At 40.0% G+C, this 23,045-nt stretch overlaps 1 protein-coding gene across 4 annotated transcripts in view; it reads left to right on the top strand.

Moving 5' to 3' along the window:
- The first annotated feature begins 919 nt into the window (after positions 1-919).
- LOC121525613 (tenascin-like) overlaps positions 920-23,045 on the top strand; it is a 53,737-nt gene continuing 31,611 nt past the window's right edge. For all 4 annotated transcript variants that reach the window (XM_041811683.1, XM_041811681.1, XM_041811680.1 and 1 more), the window contains exons 1-4: positions 920-1,065; positions 15,000-15,556; positions 17,893-19,206; positions 22,039-22,302. In XM_041811683.1, the coding sequence (XP_041667617.1) occupies positions 15,076-15,556; positions 17,893-19,206; positions 22,039-22,302 (2,059 nt within the window). In that variant the 5' untranslated portion in view covers positions 920-1,065; positions 15,000-15,075. The remainder of the gene's footprint in view (positions 1,066-14,999; positions 15,557-17,892; positions 19,207-22,038; positions 22,303-23,045) is intronic.

Genomic DNA, 23,045 nt, shown 5'->3' with positions numbered 1-23,045 from the left:
AATAGAATGCCAGTCAAAAAACATAACTGAAAGATTCAAATGTTAGTTGCCTTTATCTAAGCGTATTGATGCATTTATTTTTAGCTGTGTTTCATTTTGCAGGAGCAGAAAGAATGCCAGTTTTCACCCAATCATTCGGCTCTAGTGGTCACTGGGGAAGGAAATTCCAGCGTAATTCAGGATATGATACAGTAGAGTACAATTTTATATGAAAGAACACAAAGCAGAATATCCTGTGAGTACCTCTGTCCATTCCCACCCATGTCCATAAGTGTATGTATCTTTTTAATTTCACCTGCATACATCACAAAAATAAGCATATGTTTTATCATTTATAATATCAATGTTCTGCACCAGCGATAGGATAATAACATCAAAAGACATTCTACTGCTGTATCAATATTTTGTCCCATAGTGTCACTGGGTGATTACAGAGAAAGTTTCCTTAAATTTTCTCATTAAATGAAACTAATCAACCAAATTAATGTTGTGTATTTGTCACTGTAAAGTTAACATGGATTAAGGGAAACTGCTGTCTGCACTCTGACTTCACTTTTTTCCTGATTCTGGCTTTCCCTTCTAATTTTTCTGCACAACCACAGATGCTGCTCTGTCTTTCATGACTCCCAGTAACACTGGCATCTCATTTAAAGGTCCGGCTCCGCATCCATTAGTTACAGTGGAGGGAGGGAAGATAGGCTGCAGCGAGAGAAAGGGAGGGAGAGTGACGGCTATTTAAGGGTTGGAGTTAAAGCAACGGGGGTCTGACCTAAACCCTCCTCACACTTCAGAAGTCCCTCTCCCTCCCTCCCTGTCTTTCTCTCTCACTCTATCTGGGTTTCACTCTCTCCCTTTCTCTCTGTCAGTGAACAAGCTGAACTCCAGCCTGAGCTGTGAACAGAGGGGAGATAAGGAGCCGGCTGAAGGAGGACTGACAGAGCTGCCACCTTGCTGGAGAGGCTGCAAGACAGAGCAAAGCATCATTTTCTTGGCTCCAGTGAATGTGTGAAGACTCAGAGGAAGTCTCATCTTGCATGCAGGGAATTGTGATTTGCATTAGAACAGGTAAGAGTTTAAACCACTTATTTATTTTTTATTCTTGCAGAGATGCAATATTTAAACAGACAAATGCATGGAAAAATTTACTAATTTACTTTACTTTTTTACACCAAGGAGAGTGAGTGCAAGTGTATATATGAACAGTCTTTTAAAATGCTCAAATGAAGTGGGAATTTTGTTGGATTTCATGAGACAAAAGTCCATTTAAGAGGCTTTAATTTTGTTTGTGTGCTCTTTGAATGGTTGAATTCACTTTAAAGAAGTATAAGTCAATTCAGTGGAAAATAGAGGCAAATGCTGCAGTAGTTTCATGCACCTTGTTTTCCCTTGAAGTGGTACATTTCTCTCTAGTGTAGAGTTACTCCAACACCAGAAGGCATCGATTATAGTTTATTGGACGTGCATTCTTGGTGTATACTGCAACTTCTTCCCCAGTCAAACTCTCACAGGAGCCAGTGCAGAGATCAGAGATGACTGAGGGAGAGAGTGAACATGTGCAGGAGTTATCCATATCTTTGATCACTTTGGTAGCCAGACAGCACATCTGAAGCCAGAAGTATTCCCTCATATTTGTCCATTTGAGGATCAATACTCCTAAAATAAATCCAAATACATTTATGTGTGTGCGTGTGACTCTGTCTGGTGAGGTTTTTGCAGTCCGATGATTCATCACATTACCCTGGGCGATGCAATTCAGCTTTCATTGTGTGTCATTTTTCCATCTTGGAGATTGAATTAAAGGGAAAAGTGGGTAGCTGGATTTGCCTGTGTGGGCAAGGAGAAAAAATACTTCATCCATTCAGTCCATTAGCTCTGCTTAATTTAAACCTAGTCTAGCTTACAGTAAGGTTGTCAAAATGTTAGACCCTTAAATATAAAAAGGACCAAAGCTTGAAAAGAAACAACCTTTCAATAAGACACATGCTATTTTGTCATTTCAAGGGCACAAAACAGCAGCGGTTTACCACTCACTGTAGTAGCTTCCTGCTCTCACAGTGATGTAAAATGAGGACACTGTTGCTCCTGTGAATGTCTCATTTCACCTAAAAAAACTGAGTAGACAAGTCAGAAGTAATCATACCCTGTGATAACCAAAATTCCACTTTCATTCACCCTCTCCTCAGCTATTTTAATGCACTCTATCTATTGCAAGGTTTTTTTCTGTGTTTAAACTAATGTTTTTTCGATCTACCCAAGGTTCCCTATTTTCATTCAAATAAAAGGATGTTTTAATCCAAACAGGAAGTAAATTCCCTCAGTTTAGGGCAGCACAAATTACAAAATTAAAGCATAACAAATAACTAGGGATGTAACAATACCAAAATCTCACCGTACGGTAAAACCTCAGTAACAAGTCCATGATGTGGTATTTATTGTGGTATCAAAAACCCCAAATCCACAATTGAAGACTTGGAAAATCAGTGACATTACCATTTATTAAACAACAGTTGCATTTTGAAAATTGCAGTACATGCAAAAAACATTTACTTACACTTTGGCTTTAGCATGTTTACTAACCTTCTGAAACCTTTACTGATACATCGTATGATCTGCCCACATCATGCATCTCTGCAAATCTTCCCAGGCTGATGATTTGCCAAGTGGCTCCTCACGTTTCTCGTATTCCTTTTGAGTGTGCCACCACAGTCTGGTGGTGTCTGCCAATTATTTTTTCTCCTTTCTCATTTCTTGACATCAAGGAATCAAAACACTTCCACACAACAGTTTCAAAAGCAGCCGGAGCCTCCACAAGCTCAAAAACTTTGTCGCTCAGTTCTCCCTTGACACTCTTAGCATCCACCATTTCTGCACTGTTAGAGCAAGCCAGTGAGTGGAGTGCAAAGGATGATGGGTATGCAAGGGCTGTGGTTACTCTAGTTCCCACTTCCATTCGCTCTGCTCCACAAAAACTGCACTATCTGCCCTGCAGACCTACCGTTTGAAATCGTCACGTCCACAACAGTGTCGAGACGCTTCTGTCACTGCGATACTGCATAATTAACGACTCCGTTACATCTCTGTAAAGAACACTTGTGAAACTCCTTTAGCTTAACTTCACTTTAACATGGTTGCGCTATAGAGACAGAAACTTAAAATCTGAATGCATGTTGACCAGGGATCCCTGGATATCAGTGAGTCATTTTGTTCATGCGCTCCTGCTTTTTTCTAAACTGATAACAGTATTGAACACTGTATACATGATAGACACCTTAAAGCTGTCTCATACTTAAGCAGTGCAGCTCTATTTAAATAATACATCTAAATATGTCCCTTCTATTTGTTTTCCAAATCAAAAGACTGATACAAATTGCTGCAAATTTTGAATATGTTTAAAAAAAATGCAAGGTTTGAAATGCAAAGTAATTGAATCTAAAGCATGCAGTTAAAAATGGTTCATTACAATTCTCTCTTGAAATTCAGCAATTACCTGGGATTTGAAAAATCTATTTGACAGCCCTGAAATGAAAGTATTATCAGAAATTGCAAGGACCTCTGGCACACTGTCTAAATTGCACAAATAAACTTGTTGTGTATTTGTTCAATGTTTTGTGCAATTTTCTTCTTTCCTCTTTTCTTGCTGTGACATTGAAACAGGTATCAGTGTTGCGTGGTTCTCACTAGTATCATGCTGAAGTTTAAAGTTCTGGTAACTCGACAACCTTAACCTTCAGACTTTAGTTTTTTTCCCCTAAATTTTCCCACTGGTCTCTAAATGCACATCATCTCCTGCCCTGTCTTTTTCAAACTGGGATGTTTTACAGCCTCCTGCTATGCACCGTGTCCTAGGATGTGTCCGTGCAGCAGTGAGAAAGGTGTCTTGTTGAACAAACCTCTGTCAGGGCAGAGGGACAGCTGGTTTAGTAGCTGAAGCTCCCTCAGGGCTCGTGCTGCACTGTTTCCCTCTGCGTGACCTCGACATGCAGAGCCAGGGGTTGATCATAACTCAGCATCACACGCCTCTTGAGTTTTATGTCAAAATGTGTCCGATTATTTCTGTGTCCTAATTTCCAGGGTCAGTCTGGAAACAGGGGTGTTGCATGATGGCACGAAGAGTTAATGACGGCATTGTACAGAGGTTTATGTGCCACATAGGTCATGTTGTTCCTTCTTCCAAGGCAGAGAATTAAGTCATAGCTGAGCTCATTTACAGTTCACAATATTCAGATAGATGTGTGTATAGGATCATGTAAGCGTCCTGTTCTGTGTGAGCTCTAACTGTGTCAGTGTTGTTTAACGCTGGGCATTGTAAATCTGCCAGGATGTCCAGAACCAGGTGTGTCATTTATGAGGGGGGATGTGCACAGATGGCTCTCTTGAAAGTGGAAGATGTTCCAGCTGATTCAGATCAGCTTTTATTAGCAGTGAGAGAACATCTTCTAATACACCAGTCATCCATAAATAAATGTGCTGAAAGAGAACATTTACTATAAAGCTGAAAAAAGAAGCACTTATCAATCTGACTTATTTGGCTTCCTTCAGATTGGTCAGTGCCGCCTCAAAGAGATGCTACAGCTCTTCTGTTAATTGTCCTTTTATGTTCATCAGCAGGTTAAATGTTCAAAGTTGCATAGTTTAGACAGCGCTGTAAAGCCCAAAAGTTTAAAATTATCCAATTTTGTCAACCTGGAACCACTAATTTTAGGGTTCAGCTGTAGTAATAGTCACTTTGCTATACTCAGTCATTATCTGACAACACTAGAAGTTACTATTTTCGATAAATTTGTCACAGTGTTGAGATTTAATGTTATTAAATATAATAGAGTTTAGGATTTTAATCACATACTGATCATTTTGTATGGCAAACTGCGACTAAACTATGATATAGTATATTTTGTAGTCCTCTGAGGTAGTTTGCATGCACAGCGACAAACAAGTATTGTTGTAGTTTACGAGCTTGTTGGTGGATAATCCTCATGCTGAAGCCGGTCTTCCAGTTCAATTAAACCACACCTGTAGCTACCGCTTTCTTCTCCTAAAATGATGCTGATTGGTCCGTTTTCAGACCCGGCACTTCAGACTGGAGCTTTGCAAGATTGTACTGCCTGGTGACAGACATGGAATCTGGCCAATACATCTGCTTTGCAAATTTATATTGCTAGAAGTCAAGTGTGTAACAGCATGTCCTAACAGCATGCAACATGAGCAACTAAATACTCTTCATTCAGTAACTTCCTAGTACACTTTCCCAACTGTTTGTTAGCAATGCAGTGGGAAAGCAGCCAGTGAAATGCTCCCCAATGCCTCATTCAAATGTTCCTTTTCCTTCACTCACGTTGAAATGGACGAGGAATGAGGAACAAGGGAGATTGGCAAGGTGCTGGGAGTGTTCTACTGGAAGATTTTCTTGATGTTCTTTCACTTTTCTCGCTCAACACAGCTTGTAAGCTTGTTTCACAAAGTGAATATGGTGATGCCTTGATAATATCCACATCAAAGTTGTTTTTTCACAGCAGCAAAATTACTCATCTAGCTGTCATCAAAACTTAACATGCTCACTGCCATCAAAGCACCACATTTTTAGATTTCTAACTGACACACCAGATAGGCTGGATCTCATATCCATTGGATGGGATGTATTTTACCTCCATTCCAGTGCTGGGCAATATGGTTCATAAATTGTAGCTCTGATTTTTTTTTACACCAAACTTGATTCATGATTTTAAACCATTTTAATAGTTTTTTTTTGGGGGGGGGGTTATATAAAAAAGAAACTACTAGAAAATGTTTCTTTTATTTTTATTAACAATACGTAACAAAATTCAGCTGATGGTTCCTTTAAAGGTCAGAGTGGGAGCTGCAGACTTGTCTTTAAAAGTGCACCATGGAGGGTTATTTACATCAAAGCTCAGGCTCTGAAAGTTTGCTTTCTCTCTCCATGATCCATGCACGTAAACGAGACCATCAAAGGAATATTGATTATTTCTGTATATGTATTTGAACACTGTGGTTACACATGAGAATTAAATCTTCTTACTGTAGCTTTTACTTTTGGTATTACAGCAGTAAAATTTAATAGAAAATCTCAATTTTCAAAATCTTGATTTTTCAAAAACCCAGTTTATGGACTTAATAGATCTGTTGCCCAGCCCTACCTCCATCTGGGCAACCGCCTACAGTCTGTGTTTGGGAAGGGCAGAGCCTTTGAAAATTATCTACAGAGTGTGATTGGATGAATGTTCTGTCTGTCACATTCATTATGGGCCAATCAGAGCAACTACACACATGAAGCTCATAATGTGAGCTCAACAGGCAGCTGTTATCTTTGTTCACTATCACTGGAGCCAGCTGGTAAATTAAACTTGGCTGGGAGAAGAATGAAAACATCTTTTTTACCAAGAAAAGCTTTCAGTTTGATTCTTAGCTCATCTTTTATTAACGAAATGTCCAATCCTGATAAAACTGTAGCTATAACTGCATCCGAGCTAATTGCATCATGTGTCTGCACTGTTCACAGGTGTTAGTACAACTGCTCAAGCAACGGCCTCGCTCTCCTCTGATGACACTGGTCAGTCCATTCATTCTTAGATCGGGCATAAACGTTTTAGCTTGAAGCTTTGCAAGATAAATCAACCCGATGACAGACATGGAAGCTGGCCAATCCACTGGCATTGCAAGGTTAATAGTTTAAACGGAGATAAATGAATATTTAACAGATGCATTGCAGACAGGGATAGTCCAATAATGCAGTACAATATCTGATGCCTACTTGTTTTTAGGACACATTGTTATTACAGTTGTGTTTAATACTCCCATAGTAGAAAATTAAAGACATGCCCATCCCTAAAAAAGTGCTGCTCCAAAGCCAACTCTCATAAAGAAACAAAGGTCTGCTCCCATGGGTGACATCTACATTGGTATTTATCCAAAATGGTGAGTCAAACATGCGTTTGCAAGTCTGAAGATGATGTTGGCTTTGAATGTCACTTGTTATAAATAAATATTTCAAAGGCTGTTTCCTGGTGTGCAGACGTCGTTGCTTCTCTCTAAACAGTCTCCTTAGATGAGATCCAATAATTGCAAATAAACACTAAATAGTGCATCCTGTCTAGGCTCAACTGGGGACACATGAAGCTCTGCTTTATTATGTTATTAGGACCTATTTGCAGTAACTGTGCAGCCATGGGGATATTTGTAAGTTTTTTAACAAGGTGTTGCAGTTTCTATTGTTTGTATGTGTAGTACAGCTTTTCTGCATTACATTCATAATGTTATATGTCTTAAAAGCTCAAATCATGCTACATCACACTTAACCTGCATCACCTGGTGACATATTAATCCGAGGTTTATTATACTAATATGGCTACTGAATAGTATTTATGCTCCAGTGGGGATGTTTTTCCTTTATTAGCAAGGTGTTGTAATTTCTATTGTTGTAATCACCATAATAATTGGTACAGCCTGCACACTTGAGATGATTTCCAGATGCCCACAGAACCAAACTTGACCATGGAAAGTAAACATGGTGCAATGTCACAGATGAACAAACAAATTAGATGCACATGATTACATTTCATTGCTGACACACTGCAGTCCGGCACAAATGTTTCCGTAACAAATATGTCCAGAGAGGCCGTGCTTAAACTGCTCTCATGGATGTTTGCAACGCTAACTGTCTGTGTTTCATCACCAGTAGCAGCCTGCAAAAAAGGAATGATCAGAGACAACAAATTAAACATTAAATCTTTCACCCAGGAGCTTTTTCAGTCAATGCAAATGTAGCTTGGGCAGTGTGTAGACACGTATTTTAGTGCCTTTTTTTTTCTTGACTAGGCAAAACAGATGTCCTCACTCCGTGGCCAACATTCCCAGTTTCTCTTTTCCACGCGGGAAAATTCCCTTCTCGCTGCCAGCATGGGGGGAAAGCTCTGAAGCTACAGCAATTCTGGATTATAGCTTAGTGAACAGGTTATATTTATTTCAATTTTGTCTCCAAATTGTCTTCCCATGTCCCGTCGTCAAATAAAATGTCCTCGGTCAACCTCTACGCTGCTTTAAATGATTTATTCCTGGCTTATTTTAACCACAAGGACTATTACACTCATATAATATAACGCTGCAGTGCCTGTTAATACAGATAAATGGCTGTAGTATCATATAATGTCTGAATAAAATCATATTAGTGTTAATTTATGAGCATAGAGCAGCAACAGGAAGCCAAGTGAGTAATGATAATCATTATTTTTCTTATAAAGAGGGTAAAGTTCAAAGTAACTGACAATAAAGCAAACCAATGGTGTTGAACCAAGACTTTGATGATTCAAGTTCTGCAAAATTCAATATAAAACCAAAGATTACAGTGCTAAATAATCAAAACAAATAGTAGGGCTGGGCAATTAATAAGAAAATTAGATTAAATTACAATATGTCCCGCTGCAATTTTCAAATCGGAGAATTTATAATATTTCTTTAACCAGAAATTTGAGTCAAAATACCGGTTTAAAACTTTTATTTGCAGCAGAGATGTTTTGCATTACATATGCAATCATTTAAGACCCTTTTTTGAAAACAGTCTACAAAAAAATCATACTTTCTTCTTTTTGTAAATTTTTTAGGATAAAATATGAAGATGACATTCATATACAATTCATATGCAATTTACAAAATGAGTCAAAATCATCACAATTACAAAATGAGTCAAAATCATCACTATTACATATTTTTTTCAAAATTGTGCATCCCTAGTATTATCTCATATAGTGTTGGTTATAATATAGAATGATCTGTTACTTGTGTTTGTTTGAAAATACATAAGATAAGGAACGGAATAATTGATCAGCACATTGCAATGTTGGGGAAAAAATCGCAATCGCAATTAAATTGTTTTCCCAAATCATTCAGCCCTAACAAATAGGGTGCTATCCTGCAGAAAGAGACGAATGTTAAGATTAATAATTGAATAAATGATGTTGATTTTAAGACAAGATTTAAAAGACAAGAACTATACATTGATGATGCGACAGGAAGTTTGAAGCACAAGACAATAAATAAATATTTTTTTAATTTATTTGAAAATTGGCCAGAGTTTGCATATTTCATAGACTTGGGAGTTTAAAAATTTTCATGCATTAAAGCAGCGATATGAACAATAGTTTTAAAGTTGATCTAATAATACAGTAATAACATTTAACATGGAGAATAATGTCTAGTGCCTAGTCTCTCTCTCTCCACAGACTGCCCAGTCGCCTGCTTTCAGCACTATGTAACTTTAGCAGGGTACCATGTTGTTTTTTTAAGCAAGAAATGCATGCAACTTAATGGCAGTAGTTCACACACCAACCTTCAGCCAAGAAGAAGCCAGTTAACTTGTCTCTGCACTGTTTGATAGAGTGGCTAACGCTAGGAGATGGAAGAGGAGTTATCAACATAGAAGCTGAAGTAACAGTGACAATCTGACAACAGAGTGTACATTCGTGCAGATGTTATTTTTGTCAGTTTGTGGTGTAGCATTGTATCGTAATCTGTGTCATTATTATCTCATGTTTAGTAGCCTTAGCAGTTACGCGTTACTCAAGTTATATCTCTGGCCCGCTTACAAGTCAATGAATAAATCCATCTTGCACTAAAAAGTTGTTAACCTTGCAGCTCCTGTCATCAGGCGGATCCATCTCACAAAGTTTCAGTCTGAAATGTTGTCCCTGGTCAAAGGCTGGCCTGACCAATCAGCATTATTTGAGGAGAAAGAGGCAGCAGCTATGGATGTGGTTCGGTTGTACTGCAGGCCTGTTAACAGTGTGGAAATCAGCATGGATGCAGCTATAATGGCAGTTTTATCAGAACTATGTAGAAAACATTTCTGCTGTCTCAACAAGCATGTAATAACTTAACCTTACATCATGGCAACAGTTAAATCGATGGACTCCACATGCAATCAACAGGCTGTAGACACTAGCAGAGTCATATTTGTACAAAATCCAATAATAGTACTTTACCCTGTATATCATTGTGCTTCTCACACCTCTTCTGTCTTCACCAGCCTCTGTTGGTCAACAAAAGAGGTGTAAAAGTAAGATCTATGCTTTATGATGGTGCAATGGAAATTCAAGACTTCTGTGCCAAAGGGCACCAAAAAACAGAGACTAAGCTGCTGTTTTTGTTACTTGTGAAACTTTTTTTCAAGAAATTTAAAATGTTTCAAATTACCAAGCCGACCTTCAGCTGGAACAGGCCTCATGACGATTTTGTAAGATTCATTCTTTGCCCTTAAGATTGCAAATTGTCGGTCTTTGAGTCTTGTAAATTTTTCTCGAAGCAGGTCAGAGACATTTCTGAAGGCTGTCTTTTCTGATTTACAACAGCAGCAGTAACCTGCCTTTATCCAGGCACACACCAGATGTGCGAGACCTCGTGAAACTCGAGCTGATTTTTATATCTGTGTCTTTAACAGAAGAAAACATGCTGGTCAGGGGCACATGAAGAAAGAGAGGTCAGGTCATGAGTCAGGACAGAGGGCAGAATAATAAAAGAGGGAAGAGGATTGATGGGGGGGAGTTGTCCTTCTTAGTGTTACCTTAGCTCCAAACACTTTTAAAACACTGTGGTGACAGAAAATATGTCTTAAATGTTAATTTGATTTAAGGAATGCATAATCCTGCCTGTCATCCTGTTACAAACACATTAAACAGAAGTAAAAACAGCAACCAAAGGAAAATATTCTCTTCTTTGATGCTCTAATCTTATTATTACCACAACTTATCAAAATGACATCTGTTGATTCCTGCTTCTACAATCTATTGTGTCATAAACATAAAATGTTACTCCCAATCTTTGTCGGTAGCTCTGCATATTTAAGACTAACCAGAGCACATGCAAGCTCAATTTGCAGATAAACCCTTAATGCTTTAGCCATCAATCTTAATAACAGCATCAAACATGGAGGAGTGGAAAAGTCATGTCAAAGATTGCCTTTTATTATGGCACTTTGAAGCTTTTTCTTTACAAATAATGGGTATGATTTTTACTAGCTTAGGGTTTGATTGAAAGAAGTGAGAAAGATTGCTACACAAATGACTTAAGAGGGTTTAAATGAACATGACCCTTGCTCGAATATAGGGCTTGACATGTAAAAATTAAAAGTGCTTTTGATTTTTTACACTACAGCTCATACATTTTGATATAATAGCACTGCTTTAAGAACCTGTTTCATCCCTTTCTCTAATATTACCTTGCCCTCCTCCATCCCAAAAGCTTCAGATCACTTTGCATCACATTCAACAACAGGAAAACCTCCAACCAGCAGAATGACATAAAGGAAAATTGTTAGCATCTTGTGCCCAGATTATGCAGGTTTTCCATCTGCCAAGGAGGCCAAATGACATACTATAGTACATGATGTAGCAAAGAATAGCAAAATAGCAAATTGTCTACTTTCTTGTGTGGCACTTCCAGTGCCGTTGTTCTCTTCTTGCATTTTTTCTTTCAACAATATTTGCTTCTCAAAGTATTCAAGCGGAACTTATGGAGTCTTGACCCATCTTGCTGTGACACTTATTGCAAGAAAAAGTAAAATAGTATACGAGTGCTGCAGTACAGTGGAGGCTTTCAGGCTCTTTTGCAAGGGTTTGCATATTTTCTGTCATCAATCAAAGACAATCTTTTTGTAGGAGAGAAAATAATTTTACTCCAGTCTTTGGATTTGAGTTTTTTTCTGCAAGTTTTTATCAAAAAGATTGGATGGAAGTTTTGATTTATCTGCAGGTGCTTCTGTTTTTAGCATCTCTTGAGGATGAAATATGTCCCGTTTATAAAAAGAAAGAAAATCCTTTCCAAAAGGATTGTGAGTGCAGTCATGGTTACCTGAAATGCAACAAACAGTCTTCTGAACCTTAAACCTTGTTGAACATCCCTGGCCTTCCTGAAGCTGTTGTTACCTGATAGCTGAATGTCAGCATCATCTTTGTAAAAAGTTTCCAAAAGTCCTCATGAGAACCTGAATCCAGGTGCATCACATATCTTTTCATAGCCATCTCTGCATGAAAAATTCCCTCATGGAAGTCGTTTTTCATGGGTTTGCATGCGTAAGCTCTCAGAACAATCAAAGGATCTGGATGCAGTCCTCTATCACAGACAGATACTATTCATTGTAGAGGTAAAGCTTACTGTAACCCAGACAGGTGTCCTGTCTGGTCTATATTTGCTCCCTGTGTGTGGTGTGGAGATTTAGCACAGGAAACTCTAGGTTTATGCAGGAACAGGTCATGAGAAACACACAAAAATGAAAGTTTATCTTAAATTCAGCCTTTGGGTTAAGTTTCAATATTCTTTACAATATAACAGCTTTTTATAAATCAGAAAAATGATCTTAATCCAAACAATGAAACTTTAAGACAAGATTTTCAGGCCAAAACAAATTCTATTTTGTAATGCACCTAGCATTACTCAGCTTCTCCCTCCACACTGGCCCCGATACACTCCTCCCGTTTCACCAACAAGTTTCTGCGAGATAGAAAGGGTTGTGTATCTTTAGTCAGTTGTCATATATTTCTTGACTAAGGAAAATAATTTAATTCCCTTGGTCTATAAAGTCTGTTGGTTTCCCTTTAGTTGTTGTCTTGTTGTGATACTTCTTCATTACGAAATCCCAATGTGATTGCAATTTTCAAATCCCATAAAATGCAATATTTCTCTGAACTGAGAGGTGTTTCAAAACACCATAACATTTTATGAGACAGAAGTGTTATTCTCTACGTATCATACAAACTTTCAAGTGTAACATGCTTACAGAAAAATTTGCAACAAAACAACAACCATACTTTCATTTTTTTGTACGTTTGTCTTGTTAAAAATGAGAATGGCAAAATGATCATTCCCTTCAATACAAAAAATCACATTAAATTTGCAGTGAGTCAAAATGATAACAAATAAGATATTGTTTCAAAATTGTTCAACCTCAGTTCTATGCTTGAAATATTGTGTTTGTTGTAACGTAGAATGATTTTTTGCTTGTTTGTTGAGATGTACAGTACTGTGCAGAAGTTTAAGGCATGTTTGGGCAAAATTTGAGGCTGAAGTAAAGTTTGTAATGGAGAGGGCCCCATCGGGCAGGAAGGAGGATCGACACAGCCCAGGTCATGCTCTGGATATCTTTGTACATTACCAAGGGCATGGAAAAATAATCTGATTAAAACAAAAAAACTATAAATTTAGGGCGGAGTTATGGGTAGATGTGGCGCTTAAACATAGCCTAGGTTACCGTTAGGGCGGGTAGGAGGGTTGGCACAACCCCCTGGTTGTCGTGTGTATGTTCTAAGCACCTGAAAACTGTTGATCGTTGCTGGGTGTATTACCAGGGTTGCAAAGGCCTGGACAAAAGAAATGCTGTTAAGCTAGACTTTGGCTGCTGAGCGACACACGTACATGTCAAATGTGTTGACACTGACTCTGGCCGCCCTCCCTCCTCTCTTCAATCCGGGGTTTTGGAACATCAGGACCTGTGAAGAACCGTTAGCTCTCTATATGCCTAAAACTTCTGCACAGTACTGTACATGATTTGAGGAACTTGCATATTAAACTGCAATCACAATATTGGAAGGAAAAATCACAATTAGATTATTTTCCCAAATGGTTCAGTCTACCTTTGTTAGTCTCTAGAAGAAAAGGGTTTGAACTGTCTTCTATTTGGTTCAGTAAAGTCAACAATGTGCAGTTTCTGTGCAGCTGTTTTGCTCTTTTAGTACTCTCTGTTTCTGTCCATCTACTAGTTGTAATTCAGTAGCTGAGCTTTCAGCCTGTGGTGAGAAAGACTCACAGCCCTTGTCTCTCTGCCCTCCATCTGTCACGTGTTCTCTTTAACAGAGGAGCATCCTCAGTCATGCAATGTTTTTCTTTTTTTTTGTTGTTTTTTTTTTTTAAGATTTATTTTTGGACTTTTTCGTGCCTTTATTAGAGGACAGTGGATAGAGTTGGAAACAGGGAAGAGAGCAGGGAGAGACATGCAGGAAATAGTGCCACGGGCCGGATTTGAACACGGGTCGTCTGCGTATATGGTGCCCGTCTTAACCACTCGACTACCGGTGTCCCCCAAGTCATGCAATGTTTATTTACTTATCTGTATACTCTCTGTTTCCTTTAAATGCAGGGTTATGACCTAACAATAAAGAAAAGCGGTTAAAGTGTGACATCAACCCTCTTCAAAGTGGTCTATGTAGCCACTTGCAATACACACTGACTAGGGTGAATTTTTTCATTGGTATCATCCAGAGATGGTGGCACACTTACAGTACTAAATGTGCATATCTCAGTACTTCATACTGGTGCATCAGTGGCATTGGTGTATGGAACCCAGCCAACTCTTTAGATAACAGAAAAGGTATTAACAGTGCACTTTATACATCAGGTTTTATGCTCCATGTCTCCAGAAGTGAGGACGTGCAGAGATGAAGTAGTCAGTGCAGTCATCGTGGGTCTTTTTCTATTGATTGTTCTTGCATGCAGTGCTTACTCAGATCCTCTGGAAACTCAGCCTTGAGTGATCCAAGCAGGCTTTCCCACGCTGAGGAAGAAGCCTGTCATTAGTTCTAGTTTGGCTCCCACAAATTATAGTGTTTCAGTGTCCAGCTGATGAAGTCATCAGAGAGTCGTGGGCAAAGAGGAAATCCCGCTGTATGGGATATATTCTGCAGCTTTTCTTATGTTATATATACCATTACATTTAAAACAGCTGATACTTTTCAACAATGTGTAGAACTACAGAGAGAGCAGTTGACATGCCAAGACAACTGAGGATTCTTTAGTGATAAAGCCTTTTTTTTATAGAGCAGTATATACTTTCTAACCCAGAGTAGCAGGAAAAGAATCTGGGCTGTATTAACGTTGTTTTTACCTGCTTTTTATAGTTTAGTTTTTACAAGCAACAAGTTAGAAAGAATGCTAGTAATGTTTAAAGTCTTCCTGAATTGCTTCATATATGCATCTCATACAAAACATGTTATTTTCTTTTCCAGACCCTTCATCATCAACCAGGGCCGGCCTTTAATCAGAGGTTTAACTTAAATTTACTTGACTAAATCCACGTCTAGCATGGGTACAAGAGGCCTTCTAGGCTGCCTCTTCATCACTGCTTTGCTCAGCTCCTCACATGCTGGGCTTGTGAAGAAAATCCTCCGGCATCGACGGCAGACTCTGATTCCCTCTGATGAACATAACATCAGCCTCCCCAGTGCGGATCATCCGGTAGTTTTTAACCACGTCTACAACATCAACGTCCCGGCCAGCTCTCTGTGCTCTGTGAACCTGGACGCCCCAGAGAGCACGCAGCTGCTGCCCAAAGACGCTCCGTCCTCTCTGAGCCATCAAGCCACTGAGCACACAGTAGATGGGGAGAACCAGATCGTATTCACCCATCGTATCAACATACCACGGCGGGCTTGTGGATGTACAGATGACATGCCGGGCCTGAAAGACCTCATGAGTCGGCTGGAGATGTTAGAAGGAGAAATTTCAGCGTTAAGGGATCAGTGCAGCAGTGGTGACGGGGGCTGCTGCAGTGCACAGGCTACAGGTAGGTCTGATCTGTCATGCAGAATACAGCCTGTAGTGTAAAATAATCACCACTAGGGAATATTTCGTAACCCTGTTAGTCTTCTTCAGTATGAGACATCTGTTCCAGTCATCTGATGAGAACTTCTTTGGTATTTAATGAGTGGGTTTGATCCTCCCAGTAACTCAGTTACCTTTTGAATGGGGCTTTGTGTATCTCGAATGACATGCAGTGTCTGAATATCAGTGACAGAAGTTTCTCTTGTCCTTGCTGACCTTTGAGAAGGATTATTTTAATAACAGACTCCCAAAGCAATTCCAAAGTGCCTGAACTGTGCAGAAAATTTATACAAGCCCTTTTATACAAACAGCAGCAAGCTGAAAAATGAAGTCAGCGCCAGGTTATAAAAAGTTAAGTGAGCATCCACTTCCACACAAGGCTGGCTGCAAAAGCCAAAGAATCCTCATTTGAATGGCCATTTTTACAGCAGAAACAAACCTGTCTACTGCCTGGTTCAAGGACAGCTTTGGTCTCAGTAGATCGTTTTCTCATTTTTGAAAATTTTTTCTGTTTTTTTTTTCTACTTTTTCTACGTATGCAGGGCTGAGGATAGTGTATGTTACTTTGAAAAGGGGGAGATGTGTTATAAAGGAAATAGTTCACTGATGTCAGGCCAAAACCTTGTATCTCCATTTTTCATGATTTTACGGTTTTGTTTTGTTTTTCATAAATCAGTGCTATTTGTCATCGTTTACATCTGTTACTTGGTTTGGACCAGTTTTAAAGCAATAAAAAGTACCAAAAAGATGCTGACTATGACCATTCACTGTTAAAATAAGTGAAGCAGTGTCTTTTCCTGAGAAGTGTTGATTTTGGAGATATGAGGCTTTTGTCCAAAGCAAGCAATATGCACCAATTGTGAGATTAGGCTGGCAGCATTAAAGTATTTGGAAACAACAGATATGACACAATAATTTCTGATGGCTGATGTTTGTCAACATTGCACTTGGACCAAAAGTGTGATTACTTGTAAATTTAAAGAGAAAGATTCAAGGTGGGTGTTGTGATTGATTATTAAAAATTAACAGCATGCTTTCTTTTAGTATGGGATCACTGGATATACATGAGCAGAACATAAGTTAAAGAAAGGGTTGCAAAAAATAACACATAATCAAAGTTTCTGACTGTAGCTTTAACATTTGATTTGACTTTAGTTAAGTACAAGTAAAAAAATATTTTCATTTTTCAAAATCTCAGCTTTCCAAAAATCCCATCAGTCTGGCTGCAGACCACAGCCGTGAGACTCCACCATTGTAAGAACATAAATACATGCAACAAACCTCCAAAATAAAATCAAAGTACACATCCAGTTAGAGTTAGGGTAAAAGGCTATGGAGTTAAGGTAAGGTGGATTAGAAATGGTCTTAATGACAGTAAACAAATCTAATTTTTATTACAAACTTTGAGTCTTTCACACCTAAAGTAGCCAACCTGACCAGCAAACCCTGATTATAAGCTATTTGATAACAGTGTGTTCAGAGAAGAAAACTCAACCTCCATGAAAACACACCCATGCAGCTGTTAGCACTAAAGCTAGCCATTGCTTGTATAGCATCTCCTAAAACAGCAAATACATCATTCTTGTAAATTATGCCACTTCCATCCTGACAGAGTGATGTCTCAGAGCAGCGGCGGTCTCCAGTCAGACCCCCCTTTAAAAAAATCAGATTTATTGATTAGATTGATTTATTGCCCAGCCCTGGTCAAGTCAAACATTAGGTGAAATGAGCATTTGTAATCTAGTGCTGCTGTTCTTTGGCTTCAAAGCTCCTCTTCAGAAACCAATATGTGACATCACTCATGCTATGTCTGTGTTTTTCCCTGTCAGTGAGTGCAGAGTTCATGTAAGGTCTGATTTTTCTGATGTGTAAACAGAAGAAAAGGTCTAGACAATTTAAGATTTCACTTTCTGTTTTTATGAAAAGGAGAAGACACTAAAGAAGATGTGTACACAGGATGCGAATGAAGGATGCTTATTTTTGCTTTGGTTTTTAATGTGGCCAAACTTTAGACTTCTTTACATGCCCATTCTTGCAACACAATTCTTCTCATTAAAGTTAAAAACCTGCTGGCTGACAATTTCATTTTATTCAGAATTGTTATTTAAATTTAGGCATTTGTTGGTGCACTAGTGATTTGAAGAACTCAGATGTTATTGATTGTTTGGGCTTTGAAAGCTCCAGAGCCTGGATTTGATCCTTATTCCTGCTGCAGCAGCTTTCTTTTCACAAGAGTGAGTTTTCAGGTTGGGTCAATAACTTATAATCAATTGAAATGTCTTTACTCTTTTCTGTCAGGTGATGTGGGAACGAAACCTTACTGCAACGGTCATGGAAACTACAGCACTGAAATCTGTGGCTGCGTGTGTGAGCCGGGCTGGAAAGGACCCAACTGCACTGAGACCGACTGCCCCAACAACTGCCAGAACCGAGGCCGCTGCGTGGATGGAAAATGTGTGTGCTTCAAAGGCTTCAGCGGAGAGAACTGCACACTCGAAGTCTGCCCCGTGGACTGTGGAGAACAAGGCCAGTGCGTGGGCGGTGTTTGCATCTGCCTGGATGGTTACTTCGGCGAGAACTGCTCTCAAACAAAGTGCCTCAACAACTGCCAAGGCCGCGGCCGCTGTGTGGAGGGAGAATGTGTGTGTGAAGAACCTTGGACCGGCCCAGACTGCACTGAACTCATCTGCCCTAAAGACTGCTACGACCGTGGACGATGTGTGAACGGCACCTGCTACTGTGACAGCGGATACACCGGGGAAGACTGTGGGGAAAGAACCTGTACAAACAACTGCAACGGTAACGGTTTCTGCGTGGACGGCCGCTGTGTCTGCATAGCTGGCTTCAGTGGCGAAGACTGCGCACAGCTCACCTGCATTAACGATTGTAACGGCAGAGGAACGTGTTTCAACGGGGTTTGCATCTGTGACCTGGGGTACCAAGGTGAAGACTGCAGCCAGTTAGCATGTCTGAATAACTGCAACCACAGAGGTCAGTGCATAAACGGTCAGTGCTCCTGTGATGTTGGCTTCGTTGGAGATGACTGCTCTGAGCTTTCCTGTCCAAACAACTGCCTGAACAGAGGCAGGTGTGTTAACGGACAGTGCGTCTGTGAAGAAGGCTTCGCCGGCGAGGACTGCAGCATCAGAACCTGCCCTTCAAACTGCTACGGCCGCGGCGAGTGCGTTGACGGACTTTGTGTGTGCCATACAGGCTACACAGGTAATGACTGCGGGGAACTGAGCTGCCCAAATAACTGCCAGAACCGCGGGCGCTGCATCGACGGACAGTGCGTCTGTGACGAAGGCTTCAGCGGGGAGGACTGCAGTCGGAAAGCATGTCCGAATGACTGCCTGGGCCGGGGTTACTGCGTCGACGGGAGGTGCGACTGTCAAGAAGGCTACTCAGGAGATGACTGCTCTGTGCTCACATGCCCGGCCAACTGCAACAACAGGGGGCGCTGCGTCAAAGGAAAGTGTAGGTGTGAGAGTGGATACGAAGGAGAGAGCTGCTCAGAGCTAAGCTGTCTCAACAACTGCCAGGACCGAGGTCGCTGTGAGAACGGTCGGTGCGTCTGCGATGAGGGATATATCGGAGAGGACTGCTCAGAAGGTAAGAGGCTCTGATTATAAAAGAGGAAGTGTAAGGAATATTATTAAAAAATAGGGACATTGGACAGTTTGCTTTCTTCTGACTTTTATTCTGAAACTCCATTAGAAGTAACTTAAGTTTACTGTTCTTAGAATTACATTAGTGTCTTTCACACCTTTTCCAGTCACACCATGCCATATGGCTTCGCTCTCTGCTCCACCTATTTATTTATTGTTTCTTCAGGCAAATGTCTCAGACTCAGCATAGTTAGTCTGTCTCAGTGTCACTTGTACTAACTTTATTTGAGAAATAATCCCACTCAGTAGCCAGAAGGGAAATACTTTCTTTCATGAACGTATGATTGGTTCAACAGGTTTTGACAACATTTATACAAATAGTAAAACCAGACTTTGGATAGCTGAGGCAGCTTCAAACTCCACAGTTGGTCTGGCTAAATGACTGAGAGTCAGGATTCTAAGGATATCACTGTCCTCCTGCTAATGCCTGATTCTGTACTGTACCCACTTATTTCCTCTTAAAGGGTCAGTTTTGCCCACAAAAACTCTGGGTTCTTAAAAGCAATAATTATGATGGTAACGATGCATGTTACAATCTTAACAGAAAGTCGTGCATGATACTGCCCACATCAGTAACAACAGCTTTAACAGTAGTAGTGCCAGACCATAGGACATATCATTTTGCAGATGAGAATGCAACATGGGCTTGGCAGAAGTTACTTTCATGGGTATGCAGCGTTAATCACCTGCTTTTAAATATGTTATACTGCCACTTTTATGTCTGTTGAAGCAAATTGAAACCACCAGTTTTCTTGTTTCTATGACTAATTTCCAATAAAAGTCTGTCTGATATCACCATCAGTAGAGACAGACCTGAGGATTTGTCATGCAGTCTGTCTCCTGCATTTTAAAATATAAAGGATAGAGACAGAGCAGCATGGTGCTAGAGGAATATGCTCAGTTTTGCAAGATGGATCTTAAATGAGTATTTCTGCTATCAGCAGCACCTTAAGCTGGGTGCACACTGTGCGATTTTCCTGCGATCCAGCCATGAATTTTGAGTCACATGACTCAGTCTGAAGTCGGGCTGACTTTCAGTTGGATTGGGCGTCATTTGTTTTGCTGTGTATAGGGGATACGACGGGCGACCACGGCCCGACTATGACCTGACGACCTGCTCCGACTCCAGACACTTCACAGTGAGAGCAGAAACGTGAGCAGAATAAACAACTTTGGGGGATTGTTGTCCTTTGTAAACTGTCAGACAACATCCTGAATTACCATGACAACAGCTGGAATGACAGCAGGAAATATTCCTACCCGCAGACCTGCGGCTGACACGGATGGTGATGCTGTTTGTGTTTGGGATAGAGAGAGATAGAGGGAGAGGGGGAGGGGGAGAGAGAGAGAGAGAGAGCGAGAAAGTGGGAGAGATGAGGGGGATATAACTGGAAACACTTCACCTTCAGTGTGTGTGAGACTTTTTAAAAAGGAAACTCTGCAGATTTCTGTCTCAGTCTGTCCCGACTTCATCTGCACAGTGTGAGCACTCAGGTCTTGCACAATGGTCGTGTGTGGTAAGCGATTCAGTCTCGGTCTCACATGAGATGAAATTCTGCCATGACTGTCGTATGGTCGGCTTGGAATCGCACAATGTACAGCCAGCTTTAATCACATATACAGTCCATTAATAGCATGGATGTGGAGCTGATTTTTTTATGTTACTGATGCAGGTGTGAGAGTAAAAGATAGCAACGTGAGCTTTTATTTAACAAGAAGTTACAATTACAGGGCTGTTCATAAGCATAGTTTTGAACATTGTTAGAAACCATTGAGGACATTAAGTAACAGCAGCTAATTTATTTGTAAAGTTTATGATGAAACAAGCCTCTCTGCTTGCTCTCTCTCCACTTTCCCTACTCCTACCCCTCTGTGTGAGTTTGAATGGCTGTCAGAGGGCTGGACCCAGTCTGTGATGAAAGAAGGAGAAGGTTTTAGATTGAAATCAGAAAATTACTTGAAGACCCAAATGAGAAAAAAGTACATTTGTTTGACTTAAATTTTAATGAAGGTACAAAAATGACACTGCATTAATCTGATATAGTTTATTTTTTTATTAAAAAGTCATAGAAAGGAAAAAAATATTGCAATCTCAGTTTTTTTTCAACATCCTTCAGCTTTATACGACACAGTAAAGAGCAAAGCACTTAACAGTCAGAAGTACATCCAAAGAGAAAGTATTAAGCGTTTTCTGCAACTAGCTCACAAAGAAGTGACACTGATGTATTTAAAGGTTTCCTCTGAAAGCACTCTGTCTTTATTGCATACTAAGTAGGGGATAATGCATGCAATAGAAGTAGACTTTTGTGTGGTAGTACTCTATGATTTCTGCTCTAACATCATTTTTTGCTTTGGCCTGGTCAGTTTTTGGAATACATATTTCAATCTCATCCATTCTTTTACTTGGCTAATAAAAGGCTCTATATATAAATCACACAATTCACAGTAGAAACACATACCCACACAGAGATTGGCAGTCCCTGAGTTCTGAATGTTTCCATGTGTCACTTGGATGTCCTATAAAAGCAAAGACAGGGTGATGTAATTTCCTCCAATTCTCACAGTTCACTCACCAAGCATTTTTCAGAGAGGGTATATAAAATAGGATCTAGGTTTTGTATGTTGCCATTGTCTGTTCTGTGTTCGCACTTTTCTTGGCAGTTCTTCACACCACTGCCAGATGTGGCTCTGCAGTTTGCATTAGGTAGATTGAGGGCATGAGAAAGTGTCTAAGACAACACCCACGGTTGTTTTCTTTGCTTTCTTTTCTTTCCAGTGTCTCCTCCAAAGGACCTGACAGTCGGCGAGGTCACCAGTGAAACTGTGGACCTGGCCTGGAACAATGAGATGTTAGTGACGGAGTACCTGGTGACGTATGTGCCCACTCAGCCCGGTGGTCTTCTGCAGGAGTTCACTGTGTCAGGAGACAAAACTGCTGCCACTGTGAAGGAGCTGGAACCTGGACTTGAGTACTTAATCAGCGTCTACGCCGTTCTGAGCAACAAGAAGAGCGTTCCTGTTAGCGTCAGGGTCGCCACAGGTACACCAGATGTCTCTGTAATACTTTATTGATTATGTCATGCCACTGAAAGTTTTATCAGCTACAACACACAAAAACACATGCACAGTAGAGGTGTGGAATGAGATTTTAGACTGTGAAGCATTATTTCAGTCAGTTAACTAACATTTATTGTGTTTCAGACATCTATTTGCGGCAGCAAATCAATTTGAATTTGGCGTCCAAGTGCTGGGGAGGATTTTTTAAGAGAAGTACTGGTACAAGACAGCAGGGGTGACAAAAGAAGAGGCAGAGCAAGAGAGTGGAAATCTTGAGGTTTCAATAAGCTGCCAAATTTGGGAGACACATGGGATGGGAGAATGTGACAATGACGTACGTTAGCTATGAATCAGTGCAGCTCAAGTTGTCTGCCCAAACAAGCTTGTAAGCTTCACTCCATAATATTTAAACAATCTGCAAAGCAAAGAGACCACAGTATTTGTCCACAGTTCCTTTTGTTCAGCTGTCCTGTCAAATCAAAGCAAATATTCCCACAAATAATAATAATAGGAAACAATGCAAATTCTGTGTGTTTCAGTTTTATGTTGAGGTCATGCATGGAGCATACATTTTGAAAAGTTGGATCGTCAATTTCATTTCTCTTTTTTTTCAATAAAGGTTTTCACAATAGTTTTGTCTCATCTGTAAAAAAAGGTTGTTTTTTTCTACATTATTTTATGGCACCTAGTTGTAATGTGGATCTGCCATCACAGGGTGGCTCTAGC

This window comes from Cheilinus undulatus, linkage group 17 (assembly GCF_018320785.1).
Source record: "Cheilinus undulatus linkage group 17, ASM1832078v1, whole genome shotgun sequence".
Taxonomy (NCBI): domain Eukaryota; kingdom Metazoa; phylum Chordata; class Actinopteri; order Labriformes; family Labridae; genus Cheilinus; species Cheilinus undulatus.
The sequence above is the reverse complement of the archived record's forward strand: the minus strand, read 5'-3'. Positions and strand labels throughout refer to the sequence as shown.